Source organism: Canis lupus, chromosome 35 (genome assembly GCF_048164855.1).
Source record: "Canis lupus baileyi chromosome 35, mCanLup2.hap1, whole genome shotgun sequence".
In the NCBI taxonomy this organism is placed as follows: domain Eukaryota; kingdom Metazoa; phylum Chordata; class Mammalia; order Carnivora; family Canidae; genus Canis; species Canis lupus.
Genome location: NC_132872.1, coordinates 17,099,706 through 17,120,803, shown reverse-complemented (window position 1 = coordinate 17,120,803; position 21,098 = coordinate 17,099,706). Strand labels below are relative to the sequence as shown.

General features: G+C 35.2%; 1 protein-coding gene across 3 annotated transcripts in view; it reads right to left on the bottom strand.

Moving 5' to 3' along the window:
- The window catches only part of MORC1 (MORC family CW-type zinc finger 1), a 181,382-nt gene that overhangs the window by 135,726 nt on the left and 24,558 nt on the right, over positions 1–21,098 (bottom strand). For all 3 annotated transcript variants that reach the window (XR_012024102.1, XR_012024103.1, XM_072811549.1), the window contains exon 9: positions 6,290–6,415. Coding sequence is in view for 1 of the 3 variants with exons in the window: in XM_072811549.1 (XP_072667650.1) it covers positions 6,290–6,415 (126 nt within the window). In the remaining 2 variants the exon portion in view is untranslated. The remainder of the gene's footprint in view (positions 1–6,289; positions 6,416–21,098) is intronic.

Here is a 21,098-nt window from a genome sequence, read left to right as displayed (position 1 = left end):
GAAAAGAAAGAGAAATAAGAGAGGGGGGAGACAGGGAGGTAGGAAGGAAGGGAGGGAAAGGAAAGGGAAAATGGTTAACCCACTAGGGATGAGATAACATGGAGGTACTGTATAATTTCTTACACAAAAATTCTGCCTCCGGAGAAACTGTGAAGGAAATTATATGCAAATAAATATGCCAGGGAGAGAGGTAAGCCTAAAGAACAAAGCCAGGAAGGATTAAATCTGTCCATACAGTAAATACCAAATACCAGATGTAACAGTTTATTGGAACCCCAAAGGAAACTTGACAAAGGTGCAAGCCTCCCTAAATATCATTTAGGGAAAAAAATAAGCATTTATACAATATCTACTTCCTAGTAACATATCCCTAAGAATATCACTTTGAAAGGTGAACAAAAGGGATGCTTGGGTGGCTCAGTGGTTGAGTATCTGCCTTAGGCTCAGGGGGTGATCCTGGGGTCCTGGGATCAAGTCTCACATCAGGCTCCCTGCAGGGAGCCTCCTTCTCCCTCTGCCTACATCTCTGCCTCTGTGTGTTTCTCATAAATAAACAAATAAAATCTTTTTAAAAGAAAAAAAAAGAAAGGTGAACAAAAAATATACTAGAATGAAAACAGCTATCTCTTGATACCAGTAATTTAGGTAGATGAAATCCAACTTACTAGATAATTCCCTGAGAAAATAGAGACAAATCCACATTTTCCTTTGGCTTAAACCATTTTTTACCCAAACTCACTAAGAAAGAAATAATTGAATTTTAAAATTGATTGATCCAGGAGACCCTTAATATTTCACAGAAGAATGAGACTGATGGAAAGGAAGTATCACTTTGATATGAACTGGAAAACAAACAGAAAATTTCTTAAGAAAGCCTCAGGCATGATATACTTCTTTTCAACTATTATCTACAGTATAATCAGAAATCAAAAGTAAAGCAGAGAATCAGTCCAAGATGGCAGCAGAGGAAGACCCTGATCACCTTCTCCCGTGGATATGCTGAATCTATACCTACACATACAGAAATTCTTCTTGAAGAAGAACTAAGGCTGACTGAAACAGGATCTGCACAACAAACAATAGGGGGACCATAGAGAAGGGTAGGAAAAAGAGACAATATCAACAGAAATCCCACCCTTGATGTGGCAACATGCAGCCGGGAGGGATATCATTGAGGGGCCCATGTATAGACTCACCCATCCTGGGGCACAGTGAAAAAAAGAATAGTTTAAAGGGCAACAAGACTGTAAGTGAAGGAAATCCATTTATAAACCCTAGAGCACCTACCAAATGGGTGGGGAACTGCTGGAACTCTCTCCAGGGTCAAAGATATCTGGATGAGCACCATTTTTTACATTTCCTCTCCACCTTAGTAGCACAAATGAGAGCAGGGTCCAGGTATACTAGCCAGCCTACCACAGTGTGTGCCTCAGGCCCCTGGCCCACACCAGCTTCAGCCATATTCTCAAAGCAGCCCCAACATGCTCTGGGACCTGCACGGCCTTGCCTGATCCAATTATCCTTCCAAGGCAGCCCTGGTATGGCACACCCCAGCCCACACCCTGTCCGGCTGGCCTTTCAAAGCCACCGACAAAGCACACAGAGTCTACTCAAAGGACACACTTATACAAGGCCATTACTTCAAAACATGGACAGGTAGCTGTTCCATGTAATCTTTTCCAAATAAAAAAAAAAAAAACAAGATTAAATTCCAGGATAAAAACTCTAATGAAACAGAGATAAGTAATTTTCCTAGCCAAGAGTTCAAAGTAAAAAAAAAAAGTAAAAACAAACAAACAAACAAACAAAGAGTTCAAAGTAATGATTATAAAGATGTTGATTGGACTCAGAAGACTGGAGAAACACAGTGGGAATTTCAACAAAGAGTTAGAAAATATAAGAATCAATCTGAGCTGAAGAATATAATAAATGCAATGAAAAAATACACTAAAGGAAAACCAACAGCAGACAGATGATATAGAAGAATGGATCAACAAACTGAAAGATAAAATAGTGGAAATCACTCAATCAGAACAAAAAGAAAAAATAATTTTTAAAAATGAAGGTAAATTTAAAAATCTCTAGAAAATATCAAGTGTACTAAGATACACATTACAGGAGTCCCCGAAGGAAAAGAGAAAGGAGCAAAAAACTATTTGAAGAAATAATGACTGAAAATTTCCCTAACCTGGGGAAGAAAGTGCAGAGTCCTAGACAGGATGAACCCAAAGAGATTCATAGCAAGACGATAACTAAAATGGCAATTTTTTTCTCACATTATTCCAAAAAATTTAAAAGGGAGGAATGTTTCCAAACTCATTTTGTGAGGCTAGCATTATTCTGATAACAAAACCAGACAAAGACACCACCAAAAAAGAAAATTGTAGGCCAATATATCCCTATTGAACACAGATGCAAAAGTTCTCAACAAAATATCAGCAAGCCAAATTTGAAAATACATTAAAAGGATCATACACCATGATCAAGTGGGATTTATTCCAGGGATGCAAGGATGGTTCAACGTCCACAAAAGAGAGGATAAAAATTATATGATTATCTCAATCGATACAGAAAAAAGAATCTAACAAAATTCATTTATGAAAAAAATTCTCAACAAAGTGGGTGTAGAAGAAACATATCTCAATATAAAAATAACCCACAGGTTACATCACAGTCAATGGTGAAAAGGTGACAGCTTTACCTATATGACCAGGAACAAGACAAAGATGCTCACTCTCACCACCACTTTTATTTAACATAGTACTAGAAGTCCTAACCACAGCAGTTAGGCAAGGAAGAGAAATAAAAGGCATCAAAATTAGAAAGAAAGAAGTAAAACTTTCATTATTTACAAATAACATGATATTACATATGAAAAAACTTAAGGAGATCACCAAAAAACTAATAAATAAATTTGGTAAAGCCTCAAGATACAAAACTAACATACAGAAATTGGCTGTGCTTCAAAGGGAAAAAAGAGAGAGAGAGAGAAGCCAAGAAATAGACTTTTAATTACAGAGAACTGATTACCATAAGGCAAGAGGGGTGGGGAGTTAAGTTAAATACATGATGAGGATTAAGGAGTATGCCACTGGGTGATATATGGAAGTGCTGAATTGCTATATTATACACCTGAAACTAATATAACCCTCTAAAATAAATTGGCTGCATTTCTATACACTGATGATGAGCCATCAGAAAGAGGAATTAAGGAAACAATCTATTTATAATTGCATTAAAAAATAAAATACCCACGAATAAATTTAACCAAGGAGGTGAAAGATCTCTACTCTAAAGACTTTAAGACACTGATGAAAGAAACTGGGGAAGACAAAAATGAATGAAAAGATGTCTCAATGTCATAGATTAGAAGAATTAACATCATCAAAATGTTCATACTACCCAAAGCAATTTATACATTCAATGCAATCCTCATCAAAATACCAGTGATATTTTTCACAAAACTAGAACAAAGAGCCCTAGAATTTGTATGGAACCACAAAAGGATACCAAATAGCCAAAGCAATCTTGAGGGGAAAGAAATAAAGCTGGAGGTATCATGCTTTCAGATTTCAAATATACTACAAAGCTATAGTAATCAGAATAGTATGGTCCTGGTATGAAAACAGATATACAGATCAGTGGAAAGGTATGGAGAGCCCAGAAATAAACTCACACATATATGGTCAATTCACCTATGATAAAGGAGGCAAGAACATACAATGGGGAAAATACAATGTCTTCAATACATGGTGTTAGGAAAACTGGACAGCTACATGTTAAAGGACAAACTGGATCACCATCTTGTAACATATACAAAAAAATTCAAAATGGATTTAAAGTATGACTTGAAGACCTGAAATCATAAAACTCCTAGAAGAAAACATAGACTGTAAACTCTTTGGCATTGGTATTAGCAATATTATTATTTTTTTAGCAATATTATTTTAGAACAGTCTTATCAAGCAAGGGAAACAAAGACAAAAATGAACAAATGGGTTTACAACAAACTAAAAAGGTTTTGCCCAGCTGAGGAAACTGAATAAAATGAATGAATAAAATGAAAAGGCAACTTACTGAATGGGAAAAGATATTTACAAATCAAACAATCAATAATAAGTTAATGTCCAAAATACATAAAGAACTTACACAACATAGTATCCAAAAGAAAAAAAATACAAACAACCTGATTAAAAAACAGGTGGACTTCAATAGACAATTTTCTAAAGAAGACATACGATGGCCAAGAAACACATGATAAGATGTTCAATATCACTACTCAGCAGTGAAATGAAAATAAAAATCACACTGAGATATCACCTCACATCTGTCAAACTGGCTATCATCAAAAAGACAAAAAATAACAAGTGTTGGCAAAGATGCAGAGAAAAAGAAACCCTTGTACACTGTTGGTAGGACTGTAAAATAGTACAGCCAAATTTCTCAAAAACATATTTCTCAAAAAATTTCAGAAAGAATTACCATATAACCCAGCAATTTCACTTCTGGGTATTTATCCAAAGAAAACAAAAATATCATTTCAAAGAGATAGATGCACCCCTGTGTTCATTGGAGCATTATTTACAACAGCCAAGATATGGAAGCAACCTGTGTCCATCAACAAATGAATGGATTAAAAGAAATGTAAACATATACCTACCTACCTACACACACACACACACACACACACAGAATGTCACTCAGCCATAAAAAAATGAAATATTGCCATTTGCCATTGACATGGTTGAAACTAGAATATTATGCTAAGTGAAATAAGTCATAGAAAGACAATATAATTTCATTTATATGTGAAATATAAAAAACAAATCAACAAACAAGACAAAACAGAAACAGACTGATACTGATAAAAGAAACAAAATATTGGTTACCAGAGGAAGGAGAGGTTGGGGGCACGCAAAACAGGTGATGGGAATTAAAAGGGACAAGCTTCCAGTTATAAAAAAAATAAGTCATCAGAGTGTAATATATACCATAGGGAATATAGTAAAAATACTGTAATAACTTTGTATGGTGACACATGATAACTAGACTTATTCACCAGGGCATACAATTAAGAGATCTATAACTTTAATATTGATATTGGTATGAGTAATTGCAAGATCCTAGGACAGCCACTACTTTTTCATGGAAAATAAGACAACATAACAAATGTAGGTCTATTAGAAAGTTAGGTGGTATAGGGGAAGGAGCATTGAATGAATTGGTCAAGAATTTGAAGCCAGAATACTGAGCTCTTGTCTGGTTGTGACATTTCCTGATCTCTGAGATGGTGATTATTAAACACAACCTACAAAGTCGCCACAAAAAACAAAACAATGCATATAAAAAGACATATATATATATATATATATATATATATATATATATAGAGAGAGAGAGAGAGAGAGAGAGAGAGGGGGGGGGGGGACAGCATATAGGCATTAAATGTTTGTCCCAGTAGATATTAAACTCCTCAAAACCAGAGCTAATCTTACCTTTTTTATGCTTTGGATAATCTTTGGATAACTGTTTTGGTGAGTAAATGAAGACCATCCAGGAAGAATACACACACACACACACACACACAGACTGTTATGATTGCATATATAGTTGGGCAAGGTAAATTTTATAATATGTAAATGTTGGCTTCTAAAAAGTTTATGTTGGTACAAACCTCCGGTTACAAAATAATTAAGTCATGGGGATGTAGTATACAGCATAGTTAACAATACTATATTGCATATTTGAATGTTGCTAGTGATTAGATCTTAGAAGTTCTCATCACAAGAAAAATTTGTAACTATGTCTGGTTATGTATGTTAACTAGTTCATGGTAAAATATAAGTGAACCAAATTTGTGTTTATAAATATGTTCATTCTACACATAATATATACACACATATATGTATGATTTAATAGTTCAAATACCTTGGGTAAACAGAACACATAGTGAACTATGATTTTTTTAATGGAACTTATCATAAACAAAGAACCTAGGATTCATAAAACAATAAATTCCTACTTGGAATGATTCTCTAACTTCAGAGAGTTCACGGCAGTGTGTTGTTATTATGGCCAAATATTTGTTACACATGATTACTCTTCAGCAAACCTTTCAGAGGCAGTCTGAATTTTATTTACAAGAGTATAAACCTTGCCATCAAATTATAAAATCTTACTATCAAATTGTAAAATTCTTACTATCAAATCACCTTGACAATTTGGGGAAGGGGCAATATTGATTTTATAATAAAAACTCTATGAAGTTAATTGAAAGAAAGTGAGTTACCTGGGTCTGTAGAGGCAATAGCACAGGTGTTTTGTTTTAACTCTTTTGGCCTGAATGAATATTCTCATCCAAGGTTCAAAATACAGAACAGATGTGTAGGCTCTGAATGACCATCTCTCTGGAAAACTAGAATAGAAAATATCAAAAGGCACACTGTAGAGGATGCACCAGCAAATCTTGCAATACTCACATACCTCATTAGGCAGGCTTCTAAATACAAAGGACTATATAAATCACCTATACTTTGATTAGAACTGAATTTTTGTTGGCAACTGATGCTAAGTAGATGTACACCAGCAATAGAAAATACACTATTCATTAAAGCTATTGGATCAAAAGGGTAAAACCAATTCAAACAAACAAAACTATGCCCCTGTTCAAAAATAACAGGAGGGAAAAAAAAATCTAGGCCCCCATGAATAAGAAACATTTCCATGAAGTTACTATAAACAGAGAAATACAATAAAAATGTTTAATTTGCATAGGAAATCATGAACAATAAATATTAAACTTCATTCTGTAAGTGCAATAAGTATTAAGTATTTATGGCCAGCTGAGGGGAGAAGTCTGATGATGTGGTGAGTGAGAGAGGAGAAAGGAGAAAATTAAAGGACAGAAAGGCAATAAAGCAGGAGCAGACATAACGTAAATAGACTTGTGAAGGAAGCTACCCTTGTAAAACCACAGGTTGCTGGGAAATCACTGTGTTGCTGTATACTAACTCCAGGGACGCTCCCTATTAGAGCCCATTTATGAACTGTAAATCCTCTCCAATTAGATGAGAAATAAAGATCAAAAACAAGCCCAGCTGTGCTTGGGAAGTAGTGTTCTTTATCTACTGGGCCCCAGAAAACACTACTATGAAGGGTACAAGGTCAAACAGAAAGGAGGGAGCCCTACGCCCACCATGTTTACAATCCTACTTCAGTCCAGAGGGAGACAAAGATGATGGAAAAAAAAAAAAAAAAACAGAAAGCTTGTCTAAGGGGGACTGCTCAACAGAGTCACAGACCACTGCCAGTTACTCCATAAGAAAGGACAGAGCTTTAAGGAATTTCCCAAAATGAAGATAAAGCCGGTAAGAAATCCAAAGATTTCCTGGCTGGTCATAAGTTCCTTTAGGAATTCTTTTAATTGTTTAAAAAGAAATTATTTTCAAGAAAGACTTGAGTAGAATTTCCCAATAAATATATATATAAAAGTATCTGGTCCATGGCTATTATTCCATAAATACTACTGTATCTTGAACATGACCAGAGAAGCTATCTGCATTATGGTATAGCACCATAATACCATGGGTGGCTTTTACTACACCAGAAGTTACACAGTCAAGTAAATCCTCACCTGTTAAAAGAAAAAGGGGGGAAAAAGTGTCACCTTGGGACACTATAAATATTCCAAGGGCTTCAAATCCTTTCTGGATCTCTTGATTAAAAATTGCCCTTAGAACCAGTAGCTTTCTTTGACTCTCCTAAAAGCTAACATATTTCTGTCATTTGAGAGTAAAAGTCAAAAGTAATTCAGAGCCAAGTTTGAGAATTTGAGAAATAATGATGAGAGATCAAATTGGGCTAGACAAGTTTAGGTTTAAAAAAGACATTATACAAAAAATAAAAAATAAAAATAAAAAATAAAAAAGACATTATACAAAAAAAAAAAGATACTATACAAAAACAAATAAGGAAACAAGTATTTCTACCATTTGATAGCTCACTTTTTGTCCTCATCCAATAAATATCTATAGGTAAACAGGCATAGCAGGTGTGCTGGTGATCCTCAGGATGTCCTCTATGTTAGGAAATTCACTGGAAGGGTTCATGGGATTTAGCACAGATCCTTGGCGATCTGGCCACCACTTAACTTGGGCAGTGGTGGGCAGCCCCACCAAGTGCCAGCTGTAGTTAGTGTAGGCATTGAGGATCACTCTCAGTTCTCTAGATATGGGTCAGGCTTTCTTATACCCATTCCTTGGCCATTTTTGGCTAACTCCTTTTACCCTCCTCACAGCGCAACTTGAGATCTCCTAACCTCTTAAAGCCTTCCCTCACTCTGCAAGATTGGGTGAATCATGTGGCTCTGGTGCTCCCCTTCTTCTTCTGTGACTCCCCATCAGAGCACTTGCCACTTAGTGGTGTGCCACTGTCACTATTTTTAACTAGTTTACAACCCCTCCAGGTTGTAAACCCACGAGGCTAGCATCCTCATCAATAAATACTTGTTGCATCAATGATATTTATTCAGGACTTTCTTGGCTTAATTTAGAATGAACAACAGGGAGTTCCCTTTACAAGAAAGACTTTTAATGATTGATCATCTTCAATGATGATACTATCAATTTTTTATAAATAAAGCCAGTTACTACGGAAGCTGAAATAGAAGTGTACTACGTTATCTTCAAAAGATGTAAGAAAAAAAAAAGATGTAAGAAAAAAAATACTGTTATTTTCCACCAACCAGGAACTACTTCACATATTTTTCTCAAGGAGTGTTCTCTTGTTTGCTTTCTTTTCTGTCCTGAATCTTGCCAGAAGTGCCATATCTCTTCATCTGTATCTCTCTCTCATTTTTCTATTTAACTGGCTATAATCAACTAAAGAAAGGAAGAGAGGGTGCTCCCCCCCAACAGGCGCATGCACAGTCACATGATAGATATGGGGAAGTAAGAGTGTTTTAAGCCAGAAACTGGCTTGAAAGTTTGTGGAATATAACAGCAGATGGAATAGTCTATGCGTTTGTCCCTTGCTCAGCATTTGGGAATTCTTAAGAAGTCTCTAAATCAGTCTCCAGCTGTGGCTGTGGCCTCGGTGTGGCCTCTTTCTTCTCCCCATCTATCCACAATGTTTTGTTGCTGTTTTAAGTGTTGCTCCATATGTGGCCTATCATGGGTAGGTTGGTGTGGTCACCAAACTGTAAAGGACAGGAAAGGGACCAGAAAGAGAGGTCTTGTGGCCGTATCATATCTCCTTTATCTACTAATTCAGATTCTCTGTGGCTGGAGTCTGAGAATGTAAATTTTTTTAAGTTACCCAGGTGATTCCTTTAACTCTGCAAGTTTTGAGAATCACTGCTTGGTAGACATGCTGGACAGGGCAGTATGTAAAAATGGTTGTCTGAAAGAGAGAAGCAGTATTTGGATATAGGACACCCTCTACATCTATCCACAATGGGTACACAGACAACGGACTCCCATTGAACTGCCCTTGTAAGGTCCACAGTTGACAAAAATGACTCTAAACTCCAGGCAATAAGTTAGATTCCTTTTGGAATAGCTCAGAAGTGCCATATTTTTATTCATGAAAATACTGCATATTATAACCAAAATTGTTTTCTAAATTTATTGCTAAAGTCCCTACAAAATCTCTGAGGAGTCCTTAAAGTTGAAATTAACAAGGCCTATATTATCTTGAATATAAGGAAGTTCATAAAGATTTTTAACTAGTTTAGATTCTGAACTATGAAGGGGCTAACCAAATTTAATCTTAAGGTGGATTATACCTAAGAGAAATGTCAACTCAAAGAGGTAATTTAAAAGAAAAGTTATAAGCTATGCAAAGTAATGAAAGTGCTTCTGTCATAACCATGCTATGGCAAGCAGCACATTATAATTTGAAGCTGTAACTTCAGTTAAGACATAAACTAGAGACATTATGGAATGCTGCCCAATGACTGTCAATTTAGGAACACACTGGCAATGTGGCATCTAATTTCAACACATTACTTAGCACAAAATTTCAACTCCATTATTCCACATTATATCATCACTCTCAGCGTTGTTTTTTAAGATGGGTTCCTCCAGTTGCCTGAGATCCTAAGCCATGATGGATTCCAGGGGTATGACAAGCCCCTTCAGTGACAATTCAGTGACAATTCCATGACATGCCTTTTTTACTATAGTCTATGCTTTCTTGCATTTTCTCATAAAGCTGAATATGTAAAATACTTATAATCTTAAAAATACAAGTCACAAAAGCAACATGGCACAGGGAAATCACATGCATAATAGAACAGGTACAATGTTCACATGGTCTTAACCCCTAAAAGGGAATCAGGGAAAATGTTATAGAAGTGATCAAGTCTTCACAATTTGGAACCCAAAAGAAATTTCAAAGGTAACAGGAGCACTTCACAAAATTTCCCAAAATCCCCTCTTGCCCCTAATAAAGATCTCCAATGATCTTCAAGGATAGAGGAGAGTAGAAGCCACTACTAAGAGCGCCAGTACCATCCAATGAAAGTAGATACTTTCACACATCCTTAGAAAATTACCTAGACATTGGCATTCAATTCAGTTTACTTGAATTCACTTGTTGCTTGTTATATATCAGACACTGGGTTAGTTTCCAAAGTACTATAACAGTAGTGCCAAAAAGAAGTGTTGTAGGCAAAAGCAGAGTGGAGGCAACTAAAATGCATTTGGAACCTCCATGTGCCAGGTACTATGCCTATTCTATTTCTACAGCATTGATACTAAGTAGATGATGCTATATACACAGTCTCATTTTGTAGATGTAAACACTGAAGTTGAAGTTCAGAGACCATAGATAATTTATCACTAGAATGAAAGCTCTCCCAATAGAATTCAAGCCATTTTGGGGCAGAGATATTTGTGGTTTTTTCCCTAATATATCACCCAGCTCCTAAAACAGGGTCTGACAATAAATATCTACTGAATGAGTGAATGCAAAATGAATCCATCTACAGCAAGCTACTCAAGGGGAAGAACCAGGACTGGAAACCAGTTCTAAGCAACTATAGAGCCCATTCTTTCTATAATGTACCAGGTGCTTCCAGGGAGGACTGGCCTGAGGAACGGTGCTGCAATGTGACTTGGAGTGGGCATCAGAGGATCAACAGCCGCACCTCCCAGGACTCTCCTGCCTGTGAGCTTGAGGTTCTGGTTCTTTCAACTTAATGGACAGAACTGGATTCAAGGGTCTGGTGTCCACATTTTTAAATTTTGTTTGTACCTTACTAGACACAGGAAAAGTTAATATGGCAATAGACTGCAAATGCCCCTCCCCACAATCTTCAGTTTGGCTTCATGTCTCTGCTGACAGATCATGCCATTACATATAGGACTATTTAAAAAAAAAATCAAAGACATAGACAGAATCAAGTTGGGAACTATGAACACATACTTGTCTCTTGCCAACAAAGAATAGTAAGGAGCCCTGTGTGCCTAGAGAGGAGTGGAACAAGTAGTCAGATTACAGAGGACAATATCACATAGGATACAGCAGAGCATTATAAAGACCTTCACTTTCCCTCTGAGTGTAAAGAGAAGTCATAGGGAACTCTTGTCTAGAGAGTTTTTTAAAGACTGCTCTGGCTGCTAGAATCGCAAGGTTGGCATAATTTTCAAAGGATGAAAGGGTGGGAGCAAAGAGACCTGCGGCTTGGTGGAAGGCCCTCTAAAATAACCCCCGGGGAGACTTGACAGTGGGCTAGACAAGGATAGCAGTAGAGGAGATGCTAAATGACTAGGTCTAGATCTATTTGAAGGCAGAACCAATGTGAAATAAGCAAGTTAGAAGTCCCCCAAGAATATGCAGGACAAGATTCCTGAGTATGAAGAATTTTTAAAAAGTCAAAACCCACAGATAGACACTTTGTGGAATTTCATTTAAAGTTAAGAGAACTCCTAAAAGCTATTTGGTGTGGGGGTGGGGGAAGGAATGAGTAATTTACAAAAATTCAGTAATGACATCTACATCAGACTTCTCATTAACAACATGAATTCAAGAAGTCAAATGAGCAATAGTGCTGATGGAAACTTTAATTTTTTTTAAAGTAGGCTCTACGCCCATTGTGGAGCCCAACTCTGGGCGTGAACTCACAACTCTGAGATCAAGACAGGTCTAAGACCAAGAGTCAAATGCTTAACCTACTGTGCCACCCAGGTGCTCCAAAACATTGATTTTTGAATCAATGTTTCTTTATTCATTTAAACAAATATTAATAAGGAAAGGAAAAATATAGACACTTTTAAGGATACAAGTTTCCAAAAAACTTACCTCCAATGTACTCTGAAATAATTATTTGAGGATATAACCCAGCAAATGAACTAATGAGTGAATAAAAAGATAAAGCATGAAAAATGGTGTGGTAAGCAAAGAAAAATAATATATCTTATTAATTTAGTCTAAATAACTATTTATGCAGGGTATGATATAATATTGTTATAAATAAATTCAAACAGAATAATAATCAGAAAAGGTAGAACTGGTATGGAAGCATATTAATTAACTCTACACTATGATAAGAAAACTAAATTTAGATATGTTTATTTAAAATGTAAGGTAATCCACTGTGAAAAACAGAATGGAACAAATAATTTTCAAATACTGAAATAGAAAAAAAAAATGAAACTTCCTTCTTGGCAAAAAAAAAGAAAATCACAAATCAACCAATCTCACAAAGGGGGAGAAAAAAATTAGAACAAAATTAAACAAACAAACAAACCCAAGACCAAACCAATGACAACCAAAGAACCAAATTAAATATAAAACGTAAAATGAGAGGGCAAAGTCCAGCCATAGCAGATGTCATAAACTAGATAAATTTCCTATTAAAAGATAGAAGCACCTAGACTGAGTCACAAATCTAGTTATATGCCATATATGAGACAAATTGAAAATTAAACACACTGTTGAAAAAAAAAAAAAAAACACACTGTTGAGAATAAAACAGTAGAAAAATATATGGTAAGAAAAGTTAACCAAAATCAAGCAAACATAGGTTAATGTCAGACAAAAATAGAAACAAAGTTATTAAAAAGTATTAACTGGAATACAGAGGATATTTTATATTGATAAAGGTTCCTTAAGATGTGTATGTGCCATAGATCTAATGACTCAGAAACATATACAGCAAAAATTAGAATAAAAAACAATATAGGACAAAAACATAGGCGCTATAAGACTCACTGCTCTCAGAAATTGAGAGATTGAATAGGAAAAAGAAATAGAAGAGCTGAATAATTAAAAGCTTGATGTTACAGAACCTTTTTCAGAGATTCACAATTTTTCCAATGTTTAAAACATTAGGCCACAAGAAATCTCAACAAATTTCAAGGAGCAGATATAATGCAATCTACAGTCTCTGATCACCATATAATAAAATCAAAACAATAAAAGGATATTTGACACCACCCCCCAAAAATCTATGTACTTGTAGATTTTTAAAATACTTTTTAAAAGTAACTCTTGAGCTAAAGAGAAAATCAAAATGGAATTTATAAACTATTTACAAATAAGCAATAATGAGTAAATCTTAAAAAGCTGGGGGGGCCGCCTGGGGGGTGCAGTTTGTTGAACTTGGTTTTGGCTCGGGTTGTGATCTCAGAATGGTGGGATGAGCCCTGCATTGGGCTCCACACTCAGCAGGGATTCTGCTTCTCTCCCTCTAACCTTCCTTCCACTCGCATGCTCTCTCTGCCTATCTTTCAAATAAATAAATAAATAAATAAATAAATCTTAAAAAAAAAAAAAGGAAAGAAGCAATAATGATAGTTCTACTTTTGAAATCTGTAGAATAGAGCCATAATGCAGGAGGTGGGGCTAGGAGGATGCATAAAAGCCTCAGTTTAGTTTAGCAAATGAGGTTGAAAGTAAACAAATAAAAGATACACCTCAAGGAAGCAGAAAAAGTAAAATAAATCCAAAGAACATAGGAGAAAATAAGAAATATATAATATAAACCTAGTAGACTTAAAAAGAATCCAGAATTATTTTGTTTCTAAAGACATTTGAAACAACTAAACCTCTCTGGCCAAGAAAAAGAGATGGCCTAACATGCAATAAAAGTAGTAAAAGTGGATATAACTATAGGATTGGATAAAACAGAAATTTGATAAGAATATTTTATCAACAAATTTACAAATCTAAATAAATATTTTTATAAGAAATTATAAATGACAAATTTGACCCAAGAATTTTTTTTAAAAGACTTATTTATCTATTCATGAGAGAGAAAGGCAGAGACATAGGCAGAGGGAGAAGCCGGCTCCTCACAGGGACCCCGATGTGGAGCTCAATCCCTGATCCCGGGATCACACCCTGAGCCGAAGGCAGATGTTCAACAGCTGAGCCACCCAGGAGTCCCTTGACCCAAGAATTTTAAAATATGAATAGATTAACAGTTATAGAACAATTCAAAAGTAGTGAAAGTAAAAACAAAGACAGTGATAAGACCACAGATTTTTCAGAGAATATCTACTAAACCCACAGGCAAACAACAGGCTCATTTTATGTAAACTCTTCCAAATCAACAAAAGAGGTGAAAAACTTCTCAACTCACTCTACCATAATCTGTACACCAATACTAAATAAAGTAGGTATAATAAAGGCATAATTATAGCCCAGTCTCATGTGTAAGCATAAGGGCAAAAAATATTACATAAAATACTAGTGAAATTAACACAGTGAATACTACTACATCATGAACCATTAGGGTTCATTTGAGGAATGGAAGGATGATAGTTCAATATCACAACTTTACTAGAATAATATACTATTTAAACAGTTTAAAAGAGAAACAATGAAATCACCTCAACAGATGTCAAAAAGCATTGACTTAAACTTAACACCAATTTCCTGATATGAAAAATAAATAAAAGTCACTCAATAAGCTAGAAATAAAATGACTTCCTAAGTTTGACAAAAGGCATTGATTAAAAGGAATAATAACTAGAACAAATATCACACCTAATGGTCAAAGATAAAAGAATTCCATTAAGATAGAAACAAACCAAAAATCATGTCTGTTATTACCACTCGGAGTTAAATAATTAGTTAGAACAAGAAAATAGAATAATAGAAATGAAGACACAAAACTATCATTATTTGCAAATAAAGCTTATAGAGAAAATCCAACTGAAAACTATTAGAATAAAAGAATTTAGTAAATGGTGAGATATAAAATCAATAGTCAAAAGTCAATGGTTTAGGAATGCCTGAATGGCTCAGTCTATTAAGCACCCGATTCTTGATTTTGACTCAGGTCATGACCTCAAGATCATGGGGTTGAGTGGAGTCTGCTTTAGAGACCCTCTGCCTCTCCCCCAACTTATTCATTCTCTCTCTCCAATAAATAAAATCTGTTTTTTTTTTAAAGTCAATGGTTTTCCTTTCTGCACATTAACAATAATTAGAAAAAGCAGTGGAGAAAAAATCCTTTTTGAATGCCAAGAAGTCATAATACCTATGAACTTAATAAAAAATGTACAAGACCTATATGAAGATATAATAATATCTAACAATTATTGAGTATGCACTCTGTGCCAGGTAATGATCTAAGCACTTTTAAGTTCATACATCGCCTAAGCTTCATAACAACCCTATAATACTACTATTACTACTACTACTATTGTTATTGCCATTTTCAGATAAGTAAATTGAGGCTCTGTAGTGTTAACTATTTTCCCTAAATTAGCACAGCTTATAGAACTATAAATTGAACTCAGATAGCCTAACTACCAAAGCCTGATTTTTTACTATGATATATATAATGATGTAGAACTCCACTCAACTATATAAAAGACTGAAATAAGAACAAAAACATAACTGTCAGTTCTTTCCCAATTAATCCATAAAGTCAATGGACTACCAATCAAAATCCCAAGAGCATTTTTTGTAATAAAACTTGAAAAGCTGATTTTGAAATTCATATGGAAAAGAACATCTGCAAGAACAATCATAATATTTTTAAAAGGACAGTGAAGGAGTACTTGCCCTACCAAATATCAAAACACATTATAAAGGCTATAGCAATTAAAAAGTTTTAATGAATTAAGAGCAGAAAAAATATATGAAAAGAACTAGGCCATCCGGAAACAGATCCATATATGATGAGAATTTAGTTTATATCATTAATGCATTTCAAATAAATAGTAAAGGCTGAACTATTTTAAAAGTGCTATATCCATTAGAAAATATTAATCTGTCCTACCTCATGTACACGCCATGCTCAAAAAATAAATTCCACATAGATTAAAAAGCTACAGAAATAAACTACAAATACTAAAAGAAAATATATTTGGTTAAGGAACATCTGAGTTTAGTAACACAAAAGAAACTCATAAAGAAAAATAAAAATATTGACAGATTTGACCTTAAAATATCAAAAATTTCTATTAGACAAAGGACAATACTAATGATATTAAAAGTCACGTGGAGAGAGAGGGAAGAGAGTGTATGTGGCTATAAAAGGCAAGAAGAAGGATCCTTGTGCTGATGTGTTGGTGGATTTGCACCAGGCTGGGTAGGTTTCATCATTGTCAATACCCTGGTTGTGATACTGTATTGTAAGTTTAGCAAAGTAACAGCAATGGGAAACCTGAGCAAAGGGTACACAGGCTTTTTCTACATTATTTAACTGCTTAAGAGTTGATAATTATCTAAATACAAATTTTAATTGAAAAAAGGTCAAATGTCAGAGCAGCTAGGTGGCTCAGTTAAGCACACAATTCTCAGTGTTGGCCCAGGTCATGATCCTGGAGTCCTGGGATCAAGTCCTGCATTAGCTCCACACTCAGTGGAGAGTCTGCCTGAGATTCTCTCTTTCTTTCTCCCTCTGTGCCTCCCTGCTGCTTGCTTGCTTGTACTAGTGTTCTCTCTCTCTCTCTCGCTCTCTCAAAAATAAATAAATCTAAAAAAAAAAAAAAAAGACTAAGTGTCAGACTGGAGAAAATATTTTCCTCATATTTAACATCCAAAGTAATAATAGCTAGAACCAAATAAAAGTTCCTAAAAAAAAATCAATAACACTACATAATAGAAATATACAAATAAAAGTGAAAGATACAAGCGAATTATGGAAGCAAAGTAAGCATCCACAAAACATTAAAATATAATCAATATTGCCAAAATCAGAAGAAAACAAAGCGCAGAGAAATAATCTACCTGGCAAAATTTTTAAGGTTTGATTACATCGTATCTTAGTGAAAACGGGGCATTGACAAAACTCAGTTCATTGGTTAGGTGCACAGACAGTTTAAGCTTTTTGTACAGTAATTTAGTACTATCTATTTAAATTTAAAATTACTACCACTTAATCTGGCAATATTATTTCTGAGAATCGATAATAAAGAAATAGTTGTGCAAGTGCCCCAAAATAGAACCATAAAGATCACCATTGTTAAAATAGTGAAAAAGTGAAGTCAGTCTAAGGGCCCATGAGTTTTGAGGTACAATACATCAATGTAAAATAACTGAATATTACAAAAAAGTGTTATATACCAATGTATAGTAATTTATTGCTTCACATCCATTTTTAAAAAGTCATTTTAAAAAAGAGGAATACGATTATCCAGTGAAAGAAACCAGGATTCCTTGGAGGAATGGTCAATTGTGTTACAGCAACAGAAGTATAATATGAGCCTGGAATATCTTATGATGCTGAAAATGTTCAAAAATGATGGTGATATGTCAAAAGAACACAAAAGCCAGCTTGAACAGGCTCCCAGTAGCCAATTCTAGGACAATTTTAACCACAAAATTAATACTGATAGTAACAGATTATTACCCTTAAAATTAAAAGGAATGCATGGGTCCCTGCTGTGCATAAAGAGAAAAAGAGGGAGAAGATGAATGATGAAGCAAATGTGATAGGATATCACCATCTGGGGAAGCTGAGGCAAAGATATATTGGAATTCTTTGTATTATCTTTGCAACCCTGTTGGAAAAGTTGAAATTATTTCAAAAGAAAGAGCTAAGGAGAAAAAAGGTATGAATTTAATATAAACTGAAAAATACTGAAAAATCTAGATGATATACTTAAAGATCCCAAGCTGCAAAATTATTTCTATAGTAGAAGAAAGACTGGAGGGGTTGGGGTAGAAAATGAGAAAGCACTGTTATACTGATTTATGTATTTATGCACATTTGAGTAGATTTGAATACACTCATATCTGTGTACTACTTAAGGCCCACTCCACCCTCTGCCCCAAAGACTACTGTCCCTGGAGCAGGGGCTGGGCCACCAAGAAGACCAAAGTGAAGAGTGAGATACAGGAGAGCGTAAAACTTACACTTGGATCCAGGATTTGGCGGCATACCTTCTATGAAATTTCAAGATCTCGATTATGAAATTATAATTCTATACTGGTATCCACATAAAGAATTCTATGTCCTGGGATGCTCGAGTGGCTCAGTGATTGAGCATCTGTCTCCAATTCAGGGTGTGATCCCAGGATCCAGGATCAAGCCCCAAATCAGGCTCCTTGCAGGGAGCCTGCTTCTCCCTCTGCCTATGTCTCTGCCTATCTCTCTGTGTCTTTCATGAATAAATACATAGAATCTTTAAAAAAAAAAAAAAAGAATTCTAAGTCCTATGAATTAAATTTAAAACATCTGAATTAGAGTCATTCCATACCTGCTGTCCACACAGACTCTCTGGGTAAGGAATACCGAAGGAGAATTATAGCTCTGTCGATTTTGCAGACGCCAACTTATACTAACCCCACGTGAGGCATCTTAAACCCTCCCATCTACCACCTGTCATCTCCATTTGCTCAGTCCTACTGTATTCAATCAATAGGGGACCTCTGCAAATTACTCTGATTTTAATCATCTGTGTGATTGTTACTAAAAGCTACTAACAGCCATCAGGGAGAAGGAAAGAACAAAGTAACTTGATTTTGTTTTGACTACTTCAAAGGGTGGGGGGGACTTGGGAGGGGGTAAAATTTGCAAAAATTTGAGATGTGGGACATGGTCCAGAGTTCCAAAAATTACAACATAAACTAACAAACATTGTCTAAGCTCTGAAGAAACATCTTGTTTCCCATCATTAGTTCAGTATTATTTTCATTAATATTCCATATTCTCACCCCTTCCCCTGCCACTTTGTTCCAAAGTCTTAACTTTCTTTTGATTCCTTCCAAAGTTATTTTTCATGTTGTCTTCTTCCCTTCCCTTCCCTTCCCTTTTAGGCACTTTGCCTAAATTTAACATGGCAGATTCTTTCCCTGCGGATACAGCCCACTTTCTGCATATCACCCTGAAACTATGTATGATTCCCTGGCACTCTCCACATGCCACATTCACAGATTCAAATTCTGATTTAATATATCACACGTTAAATACAGACTTCTGCTGATTCTGAAATTCTGAGATGACTTATCTATCTACATAATTTTTTTTAATTTAAGTGAAAACAGGTTGTCTTTACAGTGATGTTGCCAAAGCAAATGCTACTGCCTCTGTGCTTGAACATCACTCCTAATGAAATTTTCATGAGGTTACTGTCATCTTGAAACAAGGCCCCGCTGATGGTTGGATGATGGTTGTAGACCCTCATCCCAAAGCCTTAGCCCGAAGCAAAAAAAGGGTTTGGATTGCAATTCAAATATTCACAATAACTGTATGAAGATTCAGACACTTTGACTCAGTAGTTCCCTTCCAGGGAATTTGTCTTAAAAAAAAAAATTCAAAAGAAGAGAAAAATCCATCTGCCAGAAAATGTTTATTTCAATATTACCTATAAATAATGTGAAACAGTGAGACCAATGCTACCATCCAAAAATATAGAAATCGTTATGTAAGTTAGAATGAATCAATTTAATGGACTATTATAAAACCACTTAGTAAGAAATCATTATGAAATGAGACTTACCAAGACTACATAATAACAAAGTTCAGAAACAAATTGTAAATGAAAAAAGGAAAATGAGAAATCACACTTAAAAAACATTAGAATCGAATAACAAAAATTAATAATCAGGGCAGCCTGGGTGGCTCAGAGGTTTAGCACTGCTTCAGCCCAGGTCGTGATCCTGGAGATCCAGGATCGAGTCCCACGTTGGGCTCCCTGCATGGAGCCTGCTTCTCCCTCTGCCTGGGTCTCTGCCTCTCTCTCTCTCTGTGTGTCTCTCATGAATGAATAAATAAAATCTTTGAAAATAAAATAAAAACTACAGGAAACAAAATATTTTTTAAAAAATTCATAATCAATTATGATATATAAATTATTTTCTTTAAAATTTTTTAAAATATTGTTTCACTTTTGACTTTATAGTAAACCAAACAGGTAGGAAAAAAAACACAGAAAAAAAGCTGGAAAGCTTGAATTTTCCTATTTCTATGTAGAAAATTAAATTATTTTCAGAATCAGCAGGACCACACCATCTAACACCAAAGGTGGAAATTGCCTAGTTGCAAGGTTTGAAACTTGTTTTGAACAGATGAAGAATCATGCCCAGTGACTTTAAGGGGACACAATAACCACAAGAAAAAGAAGGGGCAAAGGAGTTATTACATTGTAAACTACTTGTTCTCGAAACCAAGATAATATAACTGTACTTGATTAGAAGTTCAAAAATCAGAAGTCATAAATGGAAGAAGAATCAGAAAAAGATCCATCTTCGACTAGAGTATTCTTTCAGCTGCAAGAGTCAACGTTTTTCTAGTCCCTTCATGAAGAGGAATTGGGTGTTAATGTCAGAGCTCACTGACTTTTCAAAGGGGAAAACTATACATCATTCCCCCACAGAAGGTGATACTGCTGTCCCTCCTTGACACTATTGTGAGACTCCTCAGAAGCCATGAAATGTATAGATGGCACCGTTGGCAGAGAAATGATGTCTCCTCTTTACGACAATGCATCCTCATAAAAATCCCCCACCCTGCCTTTAAAAGGGTTTTCTTATGATTAAACTACAAACAAATGTTGCTGAAAGACCAAACAAACAAAAAAGAAATCCAATGTGGTCAACATTCCAAAATTAAATTATACATATCCTGGGTCTGATCCATTTTCTTCATTTTGTGATTAAAGCTTAAATGGCTTAAGAAGCTTCTGACTCGATTA